General features: G+C 47.7%; 2 protein-coding genes across 2 annotated transcripts in view; both read right to left on the reverse strand.

Moving 5' to 3' along the window:
- Positions 1-1,515: 1,515 nt before the first annotated feature.
- LOC311192151 (uncharacterized protein) lies at positions 1,516-13,757 on the reverse strand (the record flags this gene model as incomplete). Its single annotated transcript, XM_084264575.1, has 8 exons — positions 1,516-2,373; positions 2,540-2,710; positions 7,139-7,192; positions 7,305-7,484; positions 9,580-9,654; positions 11,372-11,632; positions 12,815-13,167; positions 13,708-13,757. 8 exons carry the CDS (start codon positions 13,755-13,757, stop codon positions 2,333-2,335), a joined length of 1,185 nt encoding a protein of 394 aa, XP_084120701.1. The 3' UTR covers positions 1,516-2,332.
- Positions 13,758-13,883: 126 nt separating this feature from the next.
- COL6A3 (collagen type VI alpha 3 chain) overlaps positions 13,884-20,059 on the reverse strand; it is a gene marked incomplete at both ends in the record, with an annotated part of 35,286 nt that continues 29,110 nt past the window's right edge. Inside the window, 10 exon segments of the mRNA XM_084265549.1 lie at positions 13,884-13,996; positions 15,252-15,950; positions 16,441-16,540; positions 17,193-17,686; positions 17,958-18,006; positions 18,122-18,154; positions 18,813-18,875; positions 19,001-19,063; positions 19,172-19,207; positions 19,738-19,788. Of these exon segments, the coding sequence (XP_084121675.1) occupies positions 13,884-13,996; positions 15,252-15,950; positions 16,441-16,540; positions 17,193-17,686; positions 17,958-18,006; positions 18,122-18,154; positions 18,813-18,875; positions 19,001-19,063; positions 19,172-19,207; positions 19,738-19,788 (1,701 nt within the window).

The raw sequence follows: 20,059 nt of genomic DNA on the forward strand, positions 1-20,059 counted from the left end.
GCCAAGTATTAAACTAAGAAGTATAAATTCCCCTCTTCCTTTTTAATGAAGCCCTTGTGATGTGCTTGGAGAGGGTGTCAAATAAACAGCGCAGCTTCCCAAGCGTGACTGACAGGGCTCAGCCCTGCCCCAGCTAAGCAGCGTCCCTGCTGAACCCTATCCCTGCATGAGTGGCTTGGCACCGACGGGTAATTTTGAGATCTGGGCTGCTTCACATGTTGAGTGTGGCATAAAAGCTGGGACACTTGAAAACGTAAATCCCTGCAGGGACAAAGTGTAGAGCAGCCATACATGTTCCCCTTGCTGTGATGGATCTGCAGCCCCACTCACCTGGACAAGCCAAGGTGAGCCTCTTGGAGCCCTGTGGATCATGGACAGGGAACATGAGGTGTCTGGCCAGTGTAATTTCATCTTGTAAATGGTGTTGGGAGGGCTGCCTTCAAAGGCATCATGTTCAGCATATGCAGAGTGTCTCGTGTTATGGTCTTTGAAGACCCACCTGAAGTGCTTCAGAAAGTGGCAGCCCAAAGCATGGGCCAGGTGAGCACCAGGTGGCCTTCTCCTTGTGCCAGTCCCACCCCAACCCAACCCATGGAGGAAGCCCTAAACTGTAAGGTTGGTCTCCTTTCCAAAGTTCAACCAATGCAACCTGCTCCTCCAGCAGTCAGTACATGCTTTTCCCTGGTGGACCTCCTTTGGTTTGGGCATTCAGCCACCTGCAAATTTCATTTCTTCCTTCTGAGCATCTCCACTGATCCATCGAAATCTCACTGGGAAGTGTTACAAACCCCCCACCTGCAGCAGCCCACAGCTGAGGCTCAGGGGAATATTATACCTCAGCCCCACAGCCCAGAGCTGCCTCATGCCTTGCAGGGACTGAGTTCACCTGCCCTGGTTTTTTAGGGTTTTTTTTTGGAAGGGCAGGGTGATTTAGCTTCCTTGGGTGACCTTGGATAAGGATAGCAATACCCCAGGGTAAAATTCATTATGGCTGTGGATGGCAAAGGAGACACCCCAAAAAAAAAAATCCCATGGAGACACCAATTCCTGCAGGGTGGAAGGGACCTCCAGACACCCCTGGTCCAGTACCCTGCTCAAAGCAGGGTCAGCTGAGCCAAAGTTCCTCAAGGCCACGTCCAGCTGAGCTTAAAGTCCTCCAGGATAAAGATTTCGCCCAAGACATCCCAGTTTCCACCTTTTTCCAAGCTGGAAAACTCCAGATTACCAGCAGCACGTCAGTAATGACCCCCTGAATAGCCATACTATGGCCATCCTCCCTTTAAGGGCCGCTGGGATTTCCCAGTGAAAAATAAATACTTCCCAGAGCCTGGAAAACCACTCCACCCGCTGCCTACCGCGGACTTAGATAAGACGAAACCCAGGAGTTTCTCAAAACCTCCATTAGACTTTATTTAAAAGTTCTTTGTATAGATTTCCTGACACAGAATCCACAATAAAAATAAAAATTCCTCCTCCCGCCCACTGCTCCCCCCCACCCCCGCCCTCCCCCCCCAAATCGCTTTTGCTTTTGCATTTTATAAAACATAACAACATCAGAAGGATGCTGGAGGCATCCTAACACCACAATTTAAAACAAAACAAATTTGTTATAACTGAGGCCTTGGTCCCAGCAGTGCATTTTGCGTTGGGAAACCTTGCTTCCTTTATCCTTCCTAGTTGGGTTGGCCGCAAATCTTAGAACCGCGCGTGAGAAATCGAGTTTGAAATCTAATCCAGCCAAAGGAGAAAAAACAAAATTGATATAAAATAAAACAATGAAGGAAACCAACAAAAAAAAAAAGGAAGAATGGGAAAAAACCTATCAAACTGCTCATTAATCAGAATTAGCGACTATCTTCCACCAAGGCTTCCCCCGTAAAGTTATGCTCAGTTATGAAGACAATGAAAGCAAGCGCGTAACACGGTTGCAGTGAAATTATGATGCTTATTTTTTTTTCTTATATTTTTTTAATCTTTTTTTCCCCCCTTTTCTCATTTTTGCAGTGCCTTAGCCAGGCAGACTGCCGGAATCGGAAAGAAAGGGTAATTTAGAGCCGTGTTGAAAGACAATAACAATCTGCAATTAGGTAAATATTTGGTAATGTTGAAGCGATACGATATAACCCGGACACACGTCGTAGCACTCAGTCCACAAAGGGTTTAGCACCATATTGATAGGTCATGCAGCAAAATGCTTCCTTCAAGGTTTGCTGGGAAGTTAAAAGCATGAAATAGCACAGTGCAAGGTAGTCTATACCCTTAGCTTCTATAGGGGTAAGGTGGCAAGGGCTGATGCTCCTGGCTGTCTCAGAGGTATGTGAGGTCGCTGGCTCTATGTTTCTGTCATTGTCACCATGCCGGCGTTGATGGTGCCTGGAAGGAGGGAAAGAAAGGAGGTTTATTTCACGTGTGGGAAGCTGCATGGAATTTTTGAGGGAGGGCAAACAGGCTAACTGCCAGCACCATGACCACGCTGATGTCACTACTGCTGTGCGCCCAACGGGAAGTGCCGGGGGTCCTCTCCGTGTGCGCTGCTTACCAGGGACGCAGACTTTTTCACATTCTTTCTGCGTGTCAAATCTGTTCTCGTTGCCACCGCAGCCGCTGTACCAGAACCGGGCACAGCTCTTGGTCTTGGGGTCATAGTACCACTTCAGCACAAAGTTCCTGCAGGGCCCTTCGGCTTTTTCCAGCCAGCAGATGTCCATGACTGCGGATCAAAGCAGAGGAGCAAGAAGAGTCAGCAGTAGCACCCCCTAGGTGAACGCACAGCCTCGCTGAGTGTATTTGCATGGTGGAGAAACTCCTGTGAGCCAGGCTGGCATGCAAGCCCAGAAAGGGCAACCAGAACGTGGACTTTGCATGTCTCCTGTGAGTAAATCCCACCTCTAAGTTTGCAAAGAGGTCTTTCTTTGGAGGTCACCAGCCCTGACCTGCAGAGCCCCCGGCCACGTTGCCATCACATGCATGCATGTGTGGAGCAACGCTGGGATGAAAGGAGGCATCTCAGTGCTGCGCTGCAGCAGCCGGCCACAAATCCCCTGGATTTTGCAGGAAATGAATTGGCAGGTCTCAGAAGTGGAAGAGAACTGGCAGGGAATGCAAGGGGACAAGTATTTGCACCATCGCTTTCCCATTAAAAATACTTGTTCCCCCCCCCCAGAAAAGAGGAATTTTCTAACGCAAAGATGCTCCCAGACCTCCCAAACACTGCCCCATGGCATTTGGCAGCACTTGCTGGGTAAGCAGGGAACAAAATAACAAAGTACCTGGATGTGTCTAAAGGAAATTGCCAAACAAATAATTAAAAATAAAATACAATTAAAAAAAAATCCAATATTAGCAACTAATTTACCACTGAGTCACAAACAAGTCATCCCCTGCACACAGGGATGCAGAAGCTGCTCATGCCACCTCTGCTTAGCTCAGCAGGACCATCAGCCAACACAGTTTGTCCAGTAAAACCTTGTCACTGTTATCCCTAAGCCAGGCAGATGCCTCACAGATTTCTGATACCAGCCTATGCTTCAAGCTGCTGTTGTCCAGCCTCGTCCATGAGTAAAAAACAGTAGTCCTTGGGCAAACCAGTATACCATCCAGCAGTGAAAAATGAAGTGAGGGTGAGGGGAAGTCAAAATGGGCAAAGCGTGGGGGTCCTTTTACTAGAGGGGTATTTGCAACCAGGACTCTTGTTTAATTAAGGAAAAAGGAAAAACAAAAAGAAAACTAATCTTTTACCTTCCTTTTTTGTTTGTTTTCTTCAAAAAGCAAAGATAAATCAAGGTATAATGACTTGTTGGGGAAACTCAGGTTTTGAAGTTATCTTCCGCTAATCTTGTTTTAGGATCTAAAACAGCTGCCAAGAATCAAGGGACTTGAAGGACTTGGTAGTCCCAAATATGGGGGAATGCATGGCGAAAATAGGAAAGAGCACATAGATATAGGGTGAATATATAAAAAGAGGAATTTGCAACCACATTTCTTCAGGGTCTGATGCACAGTGAACCCTTATGAGGTTTTAATGGGAAGAAGGGCACGGGAGATTATCCTTGAAATCCCAACTGGAAAATAATTCTGGTGATGGACCCCGAGCAATAAGAAAGCCCCGGCAGCGGGTAGATTTTAAAGGAAATTGCAGCTGGCATTGGCAGGTGCCCAGAGCCCAGGAACACTGCAGTGAGGCCAGGATGCTCCCAGCATGAACAGGGAGATGCCTGGACCAGTGTGGCCACCCTTGGACCCCCACCACAGGTATGCTTCTGGGAATATGTCCTGAGAGAGGAGACACGGCTGGAGGGAGGATCCTGCCCATGACCCTGCTCTACAGGCAACCTTTTGAAGCCGGATTTCTTTTTCAATCTCCGCTTTTCCTTGGAATATGAAATTAATATTGAGCTTCCAACTCAGCTTTGCTTTTGGGCTCCTACAGCCAAAAGCTTCCCCCTGCCTTTGGCAGGCTCTTTGCCTTTTTACATTCAGATCTTATTGTGGTTTTTTCAAAGCCCGTCTCCCTTTTTCCCTGCCTTCCAAGGCCCCGAAAGCCAGCAGATGCGAATACAGGCATGACTCTACCCCAAGCCCCACACACCCTTTCAGGAATCCAACCAGTAATTAAAACATTCAGCCGAGGGGACATATAACACTATTTTTCTTGGCAGCTTTTCCTCCCCCTCTCCATCCCCTTCCTTCAGCAGAAGCAACCTTGAGGATCAGCAGATGCAGAGGGACATTCAACCACCTTGAAGGCAGATCTGGTGTCAAGAAAGCTGCTGAAATTTCACTTGAATCATGACCTTCAATGTGCCAGCCATAACCTTCACATGCTATTGGGTCTCATGCCACTCTCAGGTTTCAGAGTACCATCAAATACCATCTGGCATCTGCTCTAGCTGGACCACTGGATGGCATTTTAAATGACACACCCCTCCTCCCCCAAAACACAACCCACAAACCCAAATAATTCAAGCCCAAAACACAGTAAGTGAAACAAAAGCTTATCCAAAATTTTCAGAGAATCAATGGTCAAGAACTAGGGAGCTAGAATGTGTTGTAAACTGTGGCTGGTTCTGACAGGTTCAAAAGATGGTGGCAGCCAGTGTAAGCTGGGGTTTTAATTCCTTCCCTGGAGGAAATGTGCCTGGGCTTTTCAGTTGCACTTACATTTCATATTGCCATGGTAAAAAATAAAATAAATTAAAAAAGAAAAAGAATCATAGAATGATCTGGATTGGAAGGACTCCGAGGATTCCAGAATTCCAACCCCCTGCCACAGGCAGGGCCACCAACCTCCAGGCCTGGATCTACACAAGGTTTCCCAGGGCCCCATCCAACCTGGCCTTGAACACCCCCAGGGCTGGGGCAGCCACCACCTCTCTAACAAAAAGGTCATCACAGCATTGAAAAGACTTCAGGATGGGGCTGGTACAGATTTTGCACCTGAAGAGCCCTAAGGTTTGGGAGACCACCTCATTGCTCACTGGTTGCACCTGGCTTGGGCAGCTGGTATGGGCTGAACCGGGAGCCTGACCCACCGCCCAGCATTTTAAAAGCCAAGCTGCACATGAATGCCCACATCTCCTTCCCCATGGTGGATCCGAGCTCTGGCTTTGCAGAAAATAAAAAGAGAATGAGGTGGTGAATAGAGCAGGGGACCCTGTGGGGCGGGCAGAGAGGCAAGCATCCCTCCCGGGCCCCTCGGCTGCTTTTCTTGACTATCTGCCCAGGGCAGAACGGCGCCAAGTTCGTGAAATATCACTTTATCCTGAACAACAGTTGCTGGAAACATCATCAAGGCATGTGACGATGATCAGAAGGGGCTGGTCGACGGGATGGAGCTAGCAGAAACACGCATCCTCTGGAAAACAAGCCACATCAGGGAGATTTCCCTGCTCGCTGAGGATGAAAGCCTGCTCTAGACTGAAACTATGTATCTCTGCATGAGCCACGCGTCGGTTCCTCTGGCTGAAAAGTCCTCGAACCACAACAGAACGATCTTTGTCTATGATGCCTGTTTGCAGCCCAGAAGCACTTTGCAATCTCCTTTTGCAAGCAGCTGTTGCCCTAGGCATCTCCATGTCTGGTGGGGACCTCCTCCTCCTCACTCTCCTGCACATTTCTACAGGGCCAGCCACTGCTGCCATGGACAAAATTCCCTACGTCTGAGTTAAGGAACCTCAAATGCACCTAAGAAAACCAAATGGGCGGAAGGCGTCCTTAAGTTGCCTTTGCGCACCCTACACTGATCAAAGCCCTGCCATGAGGTACCAGAACTTGTTCTACTGCAAGGTTTCTCCCCCAGCCTCTGCAAAGGGCCCTGAAACACCACCAGGGAGGGGAAACAAGGCTTTACTGGGGCCAGGTTCCCACACCAGCCCTTCTGTTTGACCAGCATAGGTGATTGCAAGTCCCTACTCTCCTCCCAGCTCTTGAGGAGGTTTGCAAATGCAAGTCCCTACTCTCCTCCCAGCTCTTGAGGAGGTTTGCAAACACCACCCCTTAATAGCAAACTCCACGAGGAGAGGAAGTGACTGAGATTTTCCTGTGGGCTGCTTCCTCAACTTTGATTTTTATCTTTTGGTGGGAAAGGAAGACAACTGCACGCGAGGCTCAAAGCCCCGTGGAGTAATCTTCCTTCAAGAGTTTTGGTCACAGGCCATGACACGTTTGTGGTTCTTTGCATCTCAGCAAGAGCACACCGGGGAAACACTCAGCAATGACCCAAACCTCTTCGTGCTTCAGTTCAGCCATGACAAGGCTCCTCACGAAACCCCCGCGTGGGATTTTTTGCTCTATGGCCGCGTGTTTGCACTCAGGTGGTGCAGCCATGCCACGTCCAACATGCTGGACAGTTAGTATGTTTGGGGGGGTTGGACCTGATGAGATCTGGAGGTCCCTTCCAACCCCTATGATTCTGTGATTCTACGATGACTGTCCCAGTGCAGCGACACACATGCAAGGTGGTTTGCTCGTGCAAAGCAGTTGGTAGGGCGTGGTCATGTCAAGGAGTGAGTGAAAGCCAAGTCTCTGTTACGGGTGGTCACATATGGGACAAGGTTGGATGCATGCTAGGAAATGGTCACGGTGAAATAATGGAGTTTCAATGATTATTTGGGGAGGGGGGAGGGGGAAGTGTTGTTACCAGATGACAATCTTTTCTCAAGGGGTGGCTGCTGCATGGCCTTCTCCGCTGCTGCTGGAGGAAAAAAGGATGTAGGTTTGGGTATTAAACAACATTTTTCTCCCTGATCCGAACATTATTTGCCACATTGATAACACAAATAGATTAATCCCCACATGGTACTTACGTATTTTTAAGCATTTGCTAATGCACTCAGCTTCGGCCTCAAATCTATTGGCATTACCACCACAGCCACCATACCAACCCTGGCTGCAGATCTTGTTTTTGTAGTCAAAGAACCACACAATCTGATAGTCCTTGCACTGCATGCCCATGTCAAAGTCCAGCAAGCAAGGGTCTGGCCAATCTGCATGTCAAAAGGTGCAAAGGTTAAGTGACTCTGAGAGGGTTAAAAGCTGAAAAAGCAAAGAGTTTGAAAAGAAAAGGAAAAAAAAGAAGAAAAAAAGCAAAAAAAGCCCAGTGGCATTTTCTTGTCCTGCGATTTCTCTTGATGAATGCAAAACTTTCCCCAATCTCTTGGGGAGCTTGCCTCTCCCCACTCGTGACTTCATCACACATCCAAGCCCCAGGTCTCCAGACCGAGGTGGTGGGAGCCCCTTCCTCCCCGCTGGTGCACACAGGATGTGTCCCCCCCCATCTATTTTCAAAGCTATTTGTCTTGGCGGTAACTCTGAATTCTTAAGCACGTGTATTTAATCTCGATAGGCAAGCTACATCTTGGAGACTTTAAGGCTTGGTGAGGATTTAAACATATGTTCCTTTCCTGCCCAGAATTGGTAATTTAGGCCAAATCACTTCCCTGCTAGCGGCTGCTTTGCCTATCTAGTGAGGGCAGAATTTGGGGCTTCCTTTGAGGGTCTCTCCCACTGCACAGAAAACTAAAGAAGACTAAGCTAAATGACACATCCTGAATCCCCCACCCTGTTTAATGACTTTAGCCTGTTGAAAAAACTTCAAATTCTCATCCTCTGGGAATGTTTCCCCACAGAATTGCTGGCTGCCATAAACCCTCGGGCAGAGATGTTTGCCGCAAGTGGGTCAAGAAGAGGAGCTTTGGTACGGGAGGTCTGCGTTGAAGCACAGAGTGGCCACACAGCATGTCCATTTTCTTTGGGCAGACCTACACACCTTGTTTCCAAAGGGCACAGCACACAAGGGGTTAAACAAAGCCATGGCATTGCACGTCACCTGGTAGGGTCAAGCCAGGTGAAGGCTTTGGAATGGATGTCAATGCCACTTGGAGAGGGACCAAATGAGCGTGAATACCTAGGAAGGGTGGGGATGATGGAACGTGATGATGGTCTGGAATGATGGGACATGCAGCAAGGCAGAATTGAGATGGTCCCTGCCCAGCACAAGCCCTTTGCCCCTCTGCTGCAGTAAGCTTTGGTGGTACCACCAGCCAGGCATGAGCTTCATGGCAAGCAGACAGACCCCAAAAGCAGCTTTGCAACTCTCACTGGCTGAATGCACCAAGCAGCAGCATCTCCCCGTGCTCTCAAATCACCTCAGGAAGACAGTGAGCCACAGAGCAAGCACAATGCTTGAAGAAAAGCATGGTCATGATGATTCGGAAATGAGTTTTGGATGCCAGGTCCATAGCTGGTGTCTCCAAGAGGGCTGTGCTGCTTTGTGAAGGCCAAGAGCCCTTTCAGATCCTTGGAAGGAAGGGTTGCAGCCTGGCACTTATGGTACAACTGAGTGTAATAGTGCAAATACAGTGAGCTTGATGTCAACAAAAGCAATGAGATGATATATTAACAGCTATGGTGATTGTGGGTTATTAACACAGGTTAACGGGATTAATGACGGAGTAAAAGCTGACAGGTTGCTCATTTAGCTGTTTACTACATAAATCATTGGTGGTAGAGAAAAAGGGGATGGGCAAACTGGGTGAAACTGGAGAGAGCCTACTAATTAGCAAAATTTGTGCAGATGTTTGATACTAACTTCCCTGCAAGCCCTGGCTGTTGGTCAAGCCCTTGTTGAGAGCAGTATGTGGGGCCAAGACCTATTCTCTGCCCCAAATAAGGAGCAAGAGTGCAAAAAAATATCAGGTGATGTTCCATGTCCACACCTGCATCTATGCATGCTGGCAAGGTCATGGGGCATAGCCTATCCCCAGAGAACAGCCATCACTTGGGTCCTGGCTTCATCCTTGCGATGGAAAAAAGACCTGGTTTGAGCTCCTCATGAAGATTATGACAACTTCAGGGGGCTCTGGATCCAGTATGGGGCAGAGACCCCAATATAGGTCTCAGGTCTGCATGGACAAGGCCATCATCTAGCTTATCATCTTGGCCTTGGAGATTCTTTGGTACTAGTGGAGCCCTGAGAAAGGCTGGATTTGGGTGTTCCCAAGGGGAAGGGTGCAAATGGCCAGGTTTTCAGTGAGCATCTTGGAAAAGACCCAAAACCCAGCACTAACTACCCATACTCACCACTCTCAGGCCCTTCCAGCGGCTCGGTGTTGAGCATCATGTTGGCCAAGGACACCTTGGTCTGTGCCAGGGTCTCTGGGGGAAAGAAGGAGCGAGGTCAGCCAAGGGGAAGGAGATTTGCAGCAGCACCCTCGGCACAGCCATAAACAAACTCACTGGCCCCAGCTCCAGCACAGGGGATGCACACAAGTCACAGGAGTCAGGTCTGGATCTGTTTACTCTAGCTCTGAAACATACGTTTCAGAAATGTTTATTGGAGGCAGCTGACAGGATGAGTAATCCACAGCCGCCCAGCTGGGACTGGTTTGGCTTTGCTGACAGCTCTGCAGCACAGTCCATCCTTGGGGGGGACCATGAAGGAGAATCCCCTGGGCCCCACGAGACTCTGCTTTGGATGGCCCCTGCTCACCCCACCGTGTGTAACTGGAGGGCTGTGGAAGAGCAGATGTGGTCTCTCTGTAGCAGCCAGTTTAGCTTTGCTCCTCTGGACTTGGTGAGGGCAGGGTAAAAAGGCAAATTGTCCACAATGGAACTGCTCCTCTGCAGCCCTCAAGGACTGTCCAAGGACCACAGACCTCTCCTTGATCACAGTCCACTGAACATGGCTTCACATCCCTCTCACATCTCTCTCTGTTGTTGAGGACTGTCACCGGGGGCTGGATCTCATATCACGTCCTGCACAACTATACTGTATTGCATCATGTCCCTTTCCAGGGCAACCCACGGCTCACTTGCTGTGGAGAGGGCCACCACCACAGAAAGGGTTGGATTTGTTCTTCTCTGGTGGAGGGTACGGGTGTGGGTACAAAGGAGCAGTGCTACCCAGTCACAGCTTACGGGCGTCGGTGGCCTCACTGCCACCTACCCGGTTTGCTCCCATTTGAGATGCAACTGCAGCTTCCCTGCTCATCGACAGCTCCGACTCCGCTCACACAAAGGTTACTGCTTACACATCAATATCTTTTCTCAACGTTTTTGTGGGCACATTTACTGCTCACAAAGGTAAGAGGTTTCAAACCTCATCCAAGCCTGCTGAAGCCAATGGAAAGGCTCCCCATGGACACTGAAACCGCAAAGCACCAGAAGCCTCCAGATGCAGCACTGCCAGGACCAATGCAAACTTCTCCATGCCACCAAGCCAAGTCACCTCTATGTCAAGTTACACTAAAACCAAAAGTTGGCTGTGTCCTACAGAGCAAGGTTTGGCCATGCCAAAGGTTTCGGTGAGGTTTACATGTGATCTGTAGGCATGGAGCTGGGATGCCCGAAGGAATAAACTCTCCATTTAATCTCTTCTTCATGGGTTGGGGTTTTATTTTTGAATAAGATAGTGTGTGAAGTAAATTGGTGGCTATGGAAATGGCAACTGGAGAAGAAAATTATCTTGCTATCAGACTGGACTGAATTTATTCTGTGTTAACCCAGTTTGACTCTTCTTATTAATAACAGCAATGCTGGATGGACCCCACGAAGACGCATTGCGCAAAGCCTTCTGCACACAAGAAGACAAACCCCACTCTGGGACTGGCTTGGATTCTCCCACAATCTGTCTCGACTTAACACCACCGAAGTGTCAACTTGCATTTGCCAAAGAAAAAACATTCCCAACGTTTCATAACCAGGTCCTGCTGCTGGTCTAGAGTATGCCAGACATGCAACGACACAAAGGAGCAATGCCAGGGCTGGGATTGTTGGTATCAACTGATTCCCTATCCCTTACATGGGTTTTTTTTCCATTATTTGTGTCAATTTTATGAAAGAAATAGATTTGTTTTCCCTGAGAGGTACTTACTTGTGGTGAATGCCCCAGCGTAGGTTATTTTGGGTTGGGATTTCTGGTAGCCAGTAATGACAACAAAGTATTTCTGTCCACTTCTGAGTCCTCGGATGATGTGCTCAGTGCCAGTCAGGTTTTGCTTCTGCACCAGAGAGTTGTCAAGAGCCAAGGTGACACTGATGTCAAAAGTGTAGGCGTTGTGTGGCTCGGGGCTGGTCCACCGCAGCCTGGCGCTGCTCTCAGTGACGTCCGTGATCTGGATGTCATGGGTCTTTGCTGCAATGTAAAAATCAGAAGAAACACTAAAGCAAGGTCTTGATGAGGAGAGGTAGGTGCCTCAGCTCGGTGCTGGGCAGTCTCCTTCCCAGTCCACAGCACACCGGTTGTACTACCTCAAATGACCAACCCAACACATAGCAGCGAGGCACCTTTTTTTCCCCCTCATAGCCTAGATGATTTACCAAGTGGTTTACCTATTTTTTAATAATCTGCTGTGATCTAGCAAATGAAAGCTATTTTTAATGAGTTTTTACAGATCCCAAAATGCTATTCCCAGCCCAACTTTCCCAACAGCTGTGAACGTCTCCAGTCAGATCCTTCCTTCTCGAGGGTGCAAGGGTTTCACCGAACTGCTGAAGGTTTTCAAGCAAAGCCTGCTTAAGACCAAACATAACCTTAGACAGGTCAAAGAAGCTGCTAGGGAGACGTTTTCCTGCTATGACAGAGCATTGAACGAGACCCTTAAAACACTCTTTGGAAGCAACAGTAGAGCAAGAAACACCCAGAAATGTTAGTTCCCCACAAGCTGATGATAGCACTAACCTTGCAAAAGGTGACTGCTTTTATTTATTGCTTTTTTAGTTGTTATTTACACGGGGACATGTATTCACTGGCTGGTTAAGCACCTCCATGCTTTGATGCCTGTTCTTTGTCACTCATTAGGCTAGTGCAGAGCTGCCTGCACCCCTACCCCCCCAAAAAAAAACCACATGGGAAAACTCCTTTGCGTGAACTTGTGCTCACATGAAAGACCTTTCGCATTCCCAAAGAGTTCTCCACATCATTTCAGCGATGAACCAAAACTGAACTAATTGTTTATATTAGCTGCCAGAGAGCCCAAGCAATGCCATTGTATGAATCACCATAAATAGCAAAACTTAGCCAAGCGGGTGTGTAAAGGAAAACATCAAAAGCAGACGGGCCACGCTAGAAGGAGATGTGCTCTGTCACTGTACTACTGAGCTCAGCAGCAGATGAGGCTCATGTTTTGCCTAGAGGCACCCTGTCCTGCCCCCCATCCAGTTTTGTACAAAATTCTCAACACAAGTTGGCAATGCCTTATAGCTTCCTGCAGTGCAGAGTTCCAGGCTTGCACCTAAAAGCACAACATTTGCTCTCTTGGTGATGTTTCCCACAGGGATAATCCTTCTCAGGGAGGAAGAAAAGCCTTTCACCTACCGCCTTGTCTCCTCCTGCCACCTGCTGCGGTGGCCGTGCCGTTGGTGGAGGTGCGGCCGGCAGCTTTGGTGTGAGCAGCAGTGTTTCCTGCGCTCTGTGTGGTGACGTTCACCTGGACCACAGTGCTGGCTGTGGTCTGGGGGGTGGCTTTGGTCTGGGCAGTGGCTTTGGTCTGGGCAGTGGCTTTGGTCTGGGCGGTGGTGCTGGCAGTGGTGGTTCTAGCACGGGTGCTGGTGCTTGTGCTAGGCTTGATGCTTGCACTGGTTGTGGCACTCACATCAGGCTTGATGCTTGTGCCGACTGTGGTGCTCACACTTATGGTCCGGCTTACGGTCACATTGGGTGCCACGTACCTGTTGAAACAAGAGAGCTGATACAGTGTTGTTTGCGGGGGTTTTTGCCCCTAAATATGCAGAATTTTGGAAGTGGAGATGAGTTGACATAGGCAAGAAGCTTCCTGAGGTCAATAGTAGTGAAAAGTGCTGCAGAACACCACCTATACCACTCGGGGCACAAGCCTCTCTACACTGACCTTACACACACAGTAGTGAACTCACTAGACAGACCCACAGCACACCCGATTTCAAGGCGCTCGTTCTCCTAAAAACCAGCACAGTTCTGTGCCAGCAATGAGCAGGTCTCAGTGACACAAGCTTCCACTTCTGTTCAGAAACCATTAGGATACATTCTATGATTAATCCTATCAGATCATCCAGGTTCTGAAGATAGCTCGTTGAGTGGAAAACCCCAAATTTATAGTAAAAACCCCCAAATTTATAGTAACCCCCCCCCTCCTGACCTCCATGATGGCAGCAGCACGTACCTCCTTCATATCCCTTATACATACTTAAATATGAAATTTAACACAAATTTAAAGTTGCATGCGTGCTCACCTCCTCTTCTCTAATAGATACACCTGTTCTGATAAAGGAGCCGGTGACATGCTGACAATCCTGGTTGTTATCATTGAAGTTGCTTTTTCTGTACTTTTTTTCCCCAAACAGGGACTGGGAAATGAATGCTCCCTCCCCCTCAAGACAACCTCATTCTCTCGAAGACAAATCACTACTTACACAGCTTTGTGCCTGGCAAGACCAGGGCTCTGGCTCTTGGCTTGCTGATCACTTTGGAGCCACTCGCACTGTTTCTTTAGTTCTGGAGACAGGTAGAAAGCGAAGTTGCCTAGAAACAGAGAGAGCCTGGCGTTAAACACTGGTGTTGAGGATGATTGCTACCTACCAACACTACATTATGTGCATTTCTTCTTGATTTTAAAGGAAATAACAGTCTCTTCTCTCCTTGCTTGCTGTAATAAAAGCAACGGAGTATCTCTTGACATGTGGTGTGGTTACCGCAGCATCGCGGGCTGGGAGATTTGTTATTCTGATTTACAAACAGTAACTACGAGATACCAGAGGGTCTGTCACATGTAAACAGCTTTCTTGTAACAAGGCACTTCAACCACACAGTTAATTTTATTTTTTCACCCCCCTCCCCCGAGTTAGAAGTTTCCAGGACCCCTGGTAAGTGGTGAATGGAAAAAGCAGACTGAGAAAACCTAAACATTTATTTCCAGGGAAAGATGTGCTCATGTTTACTTCCTATTTAGTGCGAGACATTCCTGAATGAGTAGTTTATTAGCCCAGCAGACTGATTTTTCAGGACTTTTTTTGACAAAACTAGTTTTCCTAGAAATGGGCCACTTCTTGTCCTTGCTGGCCAGGTCTGCTTAGGCTCTCTGGGAGCTGGCTCCATCTGGAGATCCAGCCTGCAGATATGAGATGCCAATTTTCAAGGCGCAATCAGCACATCCCAAACACAGCAGTATTGTTTATCCCTGAGAAATAAATCCCGTTCATCTGGTCCTTAAATCTGCATGCAGCAACTCCAGATCTCAGCCTGAGGTGTCCAAATGCCTGCTAGACGTGATGTTTATGCTGAAGTTGGGAAGAAAGATTTACTGGCTGCTCAAGGAGCACAGAGGCGAGGGGGAGTAAGGGTAGTCAGGGGAAGAAGGGGGTGCTCGCAGGCTACTGGGGCTGCAGAGGGATAAATGCCCCAGGAGAACCAAATCCTATGGGATTTATAATAGGTGTGACCCGTAAACAAGGCAGGATTAGGTCAAATCCCACAGGTGAGCCCGGGGAGACCAAGTCAAACAGCACAGAAGTACAAAGTTGTCAAACCAATGGACTGCACGGGATAGGCTGGGGAGGCCAAAGTGAACAAAGCCTAGACATATTCAACTAGGCAGCAACAAACAGACCAAACAGTGCAGAACATATAAAGCCAGACTAACTTCAGAGGGGCCCACTGCCCAAAGAGGCAGTCAGGCTAGAATCTACCCACCCAACAGGCAGGTAGACTGCACCTGGCAGATCAACTCCTCATCTATTGTCCCTTCCATAATACTTTAGCTGCAGGATGTTATACTTACTTCTGATAAAAGATGGCAGCAGTCTCCCAAAACGTAGCAAGGGCTCTTCATGAAGGTCTCCTGGTTTGTCGACCAGCTTGAAGAACACATCGTTTGGCTCGCTAGCTAAACTATAGATGTCCTTGGCATTCACCTTCCTGCCAATGCCCAAGACAACAAAGAAGTACCCTTTGCATTTCGCACTCATAACAACCCTCTTCAGGTATTCGAGTTCTTGCTTATTCACTTCTCCCGTCATCATCAGAACTATGACTTTTAGATCCCGAGGGTTTGGTGCACTTTCAAAAATATGAGCCATTGTGTGTTCGATTGCACTTCCTATAGCCCTTGTTCCATGCAGCTGGGTCATTTGGCTGTGAAGGTAATTAATGATCTTCTCTTTGGATCCATAATCAGTGAGCGAAAACTCAGTTTTTACTGGTGGGAAGCTTGAGTTGGTTTCATATTCATAAGGAGCTTGCTGGAGAACTGCCACTCTTGCATGGTGCTGAGACACTTTTGGCTCAGAGCTGACTTCCAGGTTGCTCACGAGGTGGGAAATGTACTTCTTCATCTCACTGAACTGCAGAGGGGTGGTGGACTCTGAGCTATCCATAATGAAGGCTATGTCAGTGTCTACATCTGTTGGGGCTGCCCGTCTGTCTCTAAACACGGGTCTCTGACTACCATAGCCACAGATGGGATCAGGGTCACACACATCTAGGGAAGAAACACAGTAGGTTTCACCTGGAGGAACTGAAAAAGACCCTCCCTCATCTTTGTAAAGATCTTTTGTCATATGAAATACTATCAAGCCACGGACCACCACTTGATACCAAAGCCATTTCATCCCAAAATACATTCCCTTATCCATTTAGTGCTTTTACATGCTCCTTTTCCCAAAGGGATCCCTGAACACTCTGTCATAAATGGCAGACAGCCATACTTCAGAGTGTTTAACTATCAGTATTTGGGCTGTGAAAGTGGGATCCAGCCAAAAAAAGGAACTTCTCTTTACAAAGTGGAGAACGCCCAGTAACCCTACTCACGACGCCAACATATCCTGCTCAGCCTAAGAATGTGAATCCCTTGTGTTCAGCAGTAGGAAGGGCTGACTCCCAACTGAGCTTCCCTTCTGCACCATTGACAACTGACTGCTGTGTGACCAGAAGAATTTGGCACAGTCTAGATTAGCAATTGGATGCTTTACCCAGACAAATGTAACAAGTCAAGATCCTCCGGATAGTTTCATTCAGCTGACTGACACTGGCTGGAAGAACAACTGCGTGTCCAACTGCGGTGTTGTTGATCTAGTTAGATGCAAACAGAAAAACATGGTGTTAGTAGTGCTGCCTTCTGTTATTTTCAGCTCAAAGCAGGGGAAGTCAACTGTAACAGTTTCTCTACTTAGCATGCCACTTTTGGTGGATCCCATTTGGAGGAGACCAATGCCCTCATGTCACTTAGTGGGACTAGCTTAGAGATATAAACTCCAAGAAGAGGGTAAAGCAGCGCTCAGTGTGCTTGTCTGAGTCTTTTTTTTTTAATTGCTTTAAACCTCTTAAAATGTTCTGGTTCTTTAAACCTACTTAAAATGTCCACTCTCCCTCTGTCAAAGCTACCCTACTTCCACATTCCCACCCTTCATCTTTCTGTCAGACCTTTCTCTCTATGAGGATTGTCTTTTCTTCTGTTTCACACCACACTTGGCACCCTGGAGCCATGGTCTGAGAAACAAATGACTCAACTTTAGTAGCATTACACAGTGTGTACCATGTTTTGGATTTCTCTCCTACCAAACGTGCTGTCTGAGTTTGGCCTGCAACATTTTCTCAGTGCTAAGCACTTGGAAGGTCCGTGGGAAGCCAACCACTGCCTATAGGACCTAACATGATCGATCTCCCCTGCCAACCAAACTGAGGTCATGAGCAGAAAATGAAAGAAAGGAGGAATGACCCCAACCTCCAAAGCTCTGGTGAGAACCGGGTCCTGTCTGCTGGTGAGGAAGACAGGCGTGACCCCGGCATCATAGAGTTTCAGCACAGCGTCGTTGAGCTGTGAGGAGGCTCTCGTGTCCCCGTTGCTGAAGAAGACAGCCACCTTCCTCATAAGAAAGCCGCTTCGAGCACGCTTGAAGGTATTCCTGGCCACAAAGGACATGGCGGTCTCCAGGCTGCGTGGCTTAGTGGTCAGGGTGGCCTGGAAGTTTCGGATTTGCTGAAGGAGGTTTGATTTCTTCCTGGCATCAGCAAAGCGGATCTCTGTGGTGACCTCATTATTATAGGTGACCAGAGCCACACGGGCACCCCGAGGACAGTTGCTCTCAGCTATGGTTAAGTTGTTGACCACTGTGAGCACAGTTTGCTTCATCCTGTTGAAAACATCCCTCACGACGCCTGAGGAGGTGTCAATAGCAAAGGCCAGCTCGGTTGGGAAGACAGGACACTCCCTGGGACCTGCCAGAAACACGTGTTGGGAACAAATAGTGCCCCAAATAGGTGTCAAGGTGCAAGGACCGTGTCCTCAGCTGGGGTAAACCATTCATACCATATACATGGGGAGAGAAACAATTCCGGCACACATTCATACTGGGGTTTAGATAACTGAAGGTGACTTACCATAGCAGCAAGCTGTGGAAAAGATGAGGAAAGAAAAGCAGCTCGATTAGTGCAATTTGGGTAACATGATGGATGTCACAGGGGTAGTGACAGGCAATGAGCAAAGCACTGATGTACTCACGGCATTTGTCTTTGATGTTCCGCACAAGTGCACATTGCTTTAGAAAATAAAACAAAAGAGAGGGAGAAAGGGGAGGGGGGGAGAGATGAGATACGTGGCAAAGCCAACAAAAGAATATGTCAAAGCTAAGAGGTAAATGATGCTACACTTACATCTCTAGTCTCTCCTTTATCGCCTTTAAGTCCCTGTTTGAAAAATAAAGAAAACCAAGTTCAATGTGTATTTTCAGGGTGCCCCCCATAAGGCCATTTGGAATGGCTGTTTAACCATGGGTCATGCAGAAGGTAAGGTTTTTGGTTCTGTTTCCAGCAAAGGGGGAAATGTTTTACCCTCTGAGGACTAAACCTGCCTGAGGCCAAACCCAAAAGGGATATTTACGATGCTCTAGATTCGTGTGAAAAGCAAGCCAAGTCTTCTTCCCCTTTCTAGGGTGCTCTGTGCCAGTCAGATTTTTTATGGACCATATCTAGTGTAGAGTCATAAGTGATAAAGAGCTGAGAACTTCCTTGAAGAAGCTTTAAGTGGCATATTGCCATGGGGAAATCCTAGTGCCTGGTGAGAGCCTCTCTTTTGACTTTTACCTTCCGTGGTACGTTGTGGTTTGTGCACGGGTGAATTCTTATCAATGGTAAACAGCTAGTTAGGAATTAGAGACACATCCAAGACAAATAAAGACAAATTTGTCCAACTGGAAATTAGAAGGAGCTGGAGGCAGGCATGTTTTTCAACCCTTGGCACTAATGGGGACCCACCGTGTTTCTCAGAGGGAAATCAGGACTGTCTCGGGGCAGGGGTCGGGGGGGCAAGCCAGAAGGTCCCATAAGCAATGTAATGAACACTTACGGGTGGTCCAGGGTACCCAGCCTCTCCTTTCTGACCAGGTGTCCCAGGTTCTCCTGCATCTCCCTATAGAGAGAGAACAGAAATCCTCCCTGTGAACATGTGCAGAAAGACTCCCAGAAGCATGGATGAACAATTAGGGGGAAGAGCACATCTTTCTGGCCATTCATGCATGTCATGGTCCAACTTACTCTGCGACCTCGGTTTCCTTTAGGGCCAGGGCCTCCATAACCACCACGGTCACCAGGTCCACCCTTGTCGAGGAAAAACAAAAACAGTAGCTCCAAATCTGCACAGGACCATAGGTAAAACAACTATATTCCTTGGAAAAATGAATTTATAGCTCATGGGTAGCACTGTACCTTGGGTCCTGGGTAGCCTAGGAAGCCACGTTCTCCCTGAAACAACACAAGGGCTTATTTCAATATAGAGTTTTAAAAAGCAAACCTGATTCTGTAGGCAGATCTGCAGCAACTTCAGGAATTGAATGATGGAGGAAAAAAAAATGCAAATTCATTTTGCAATTTTATTCCTCATATGATTAACAAAAAGCAAGGATCTACTCTTTTTTATGGCTTGATTGCTCCTCTAAGGTTAATTTCAACTGTAGAGGAGCTTCCAGGGATGCTGGAACATTGTTTTCACTGTCCCACAGACATTCATGGAGCTTTCTGGCTAAAAGACACAAAGCCATTGTGCCTCCTCCTTGGAAAAGCTGATTTATGTAGTCAAAACCAAGACAATGGCAGAGGGGAAAGGGCTGAAGAATCTTGCCTGATGTTCTCATCAGGGTATGCATAGGGCTGATGTTTGCCACTGTATGAAGTGTGTCTGACTTCATCCTTGCCCATCTACATTGGAGGCCTTGAATACTTCCTTGTCCTTGCTAACTCATGTTGGTAGATGGCCATATTGAGTGTACACGTACCTTTCTGCCTTTAGGACCTAGGCCACCAATTCCATCTCGTCCATCATCTCCCTAAAACGGGAAAGCTAAGGTTATTGACAGGCAGTCATATATGAATAGCTTACACCCAGCAATATTCATAGAAAGAATCCACTGATGCCACAAGGCCCTTGAGATACCCTTCTATAGATTAAATTATTGCCAGAAATAAACAGAAAAAGGTGGTGCCAAAGGTACAGATCTGAATTAATTAAAACCTGCTAGCATACGCTTACAATGTGTAAAACCCAGAAGGAGATAAAGTAATCTGAAGCCAGTTAGGAGGAGACTCCCCAGGTCTGCC

Source organism: Gallinula chloropus (assembly GCF_964237585.1).
Source record: "Gallinula chloropus genome assembly, chromosome: 5".
Lineage (NCBI taxonomy): Eukaryota > Metazoa > Chordata > Aves > Gruiformes > Rallidae > Gallinula > Gallinula chloropus.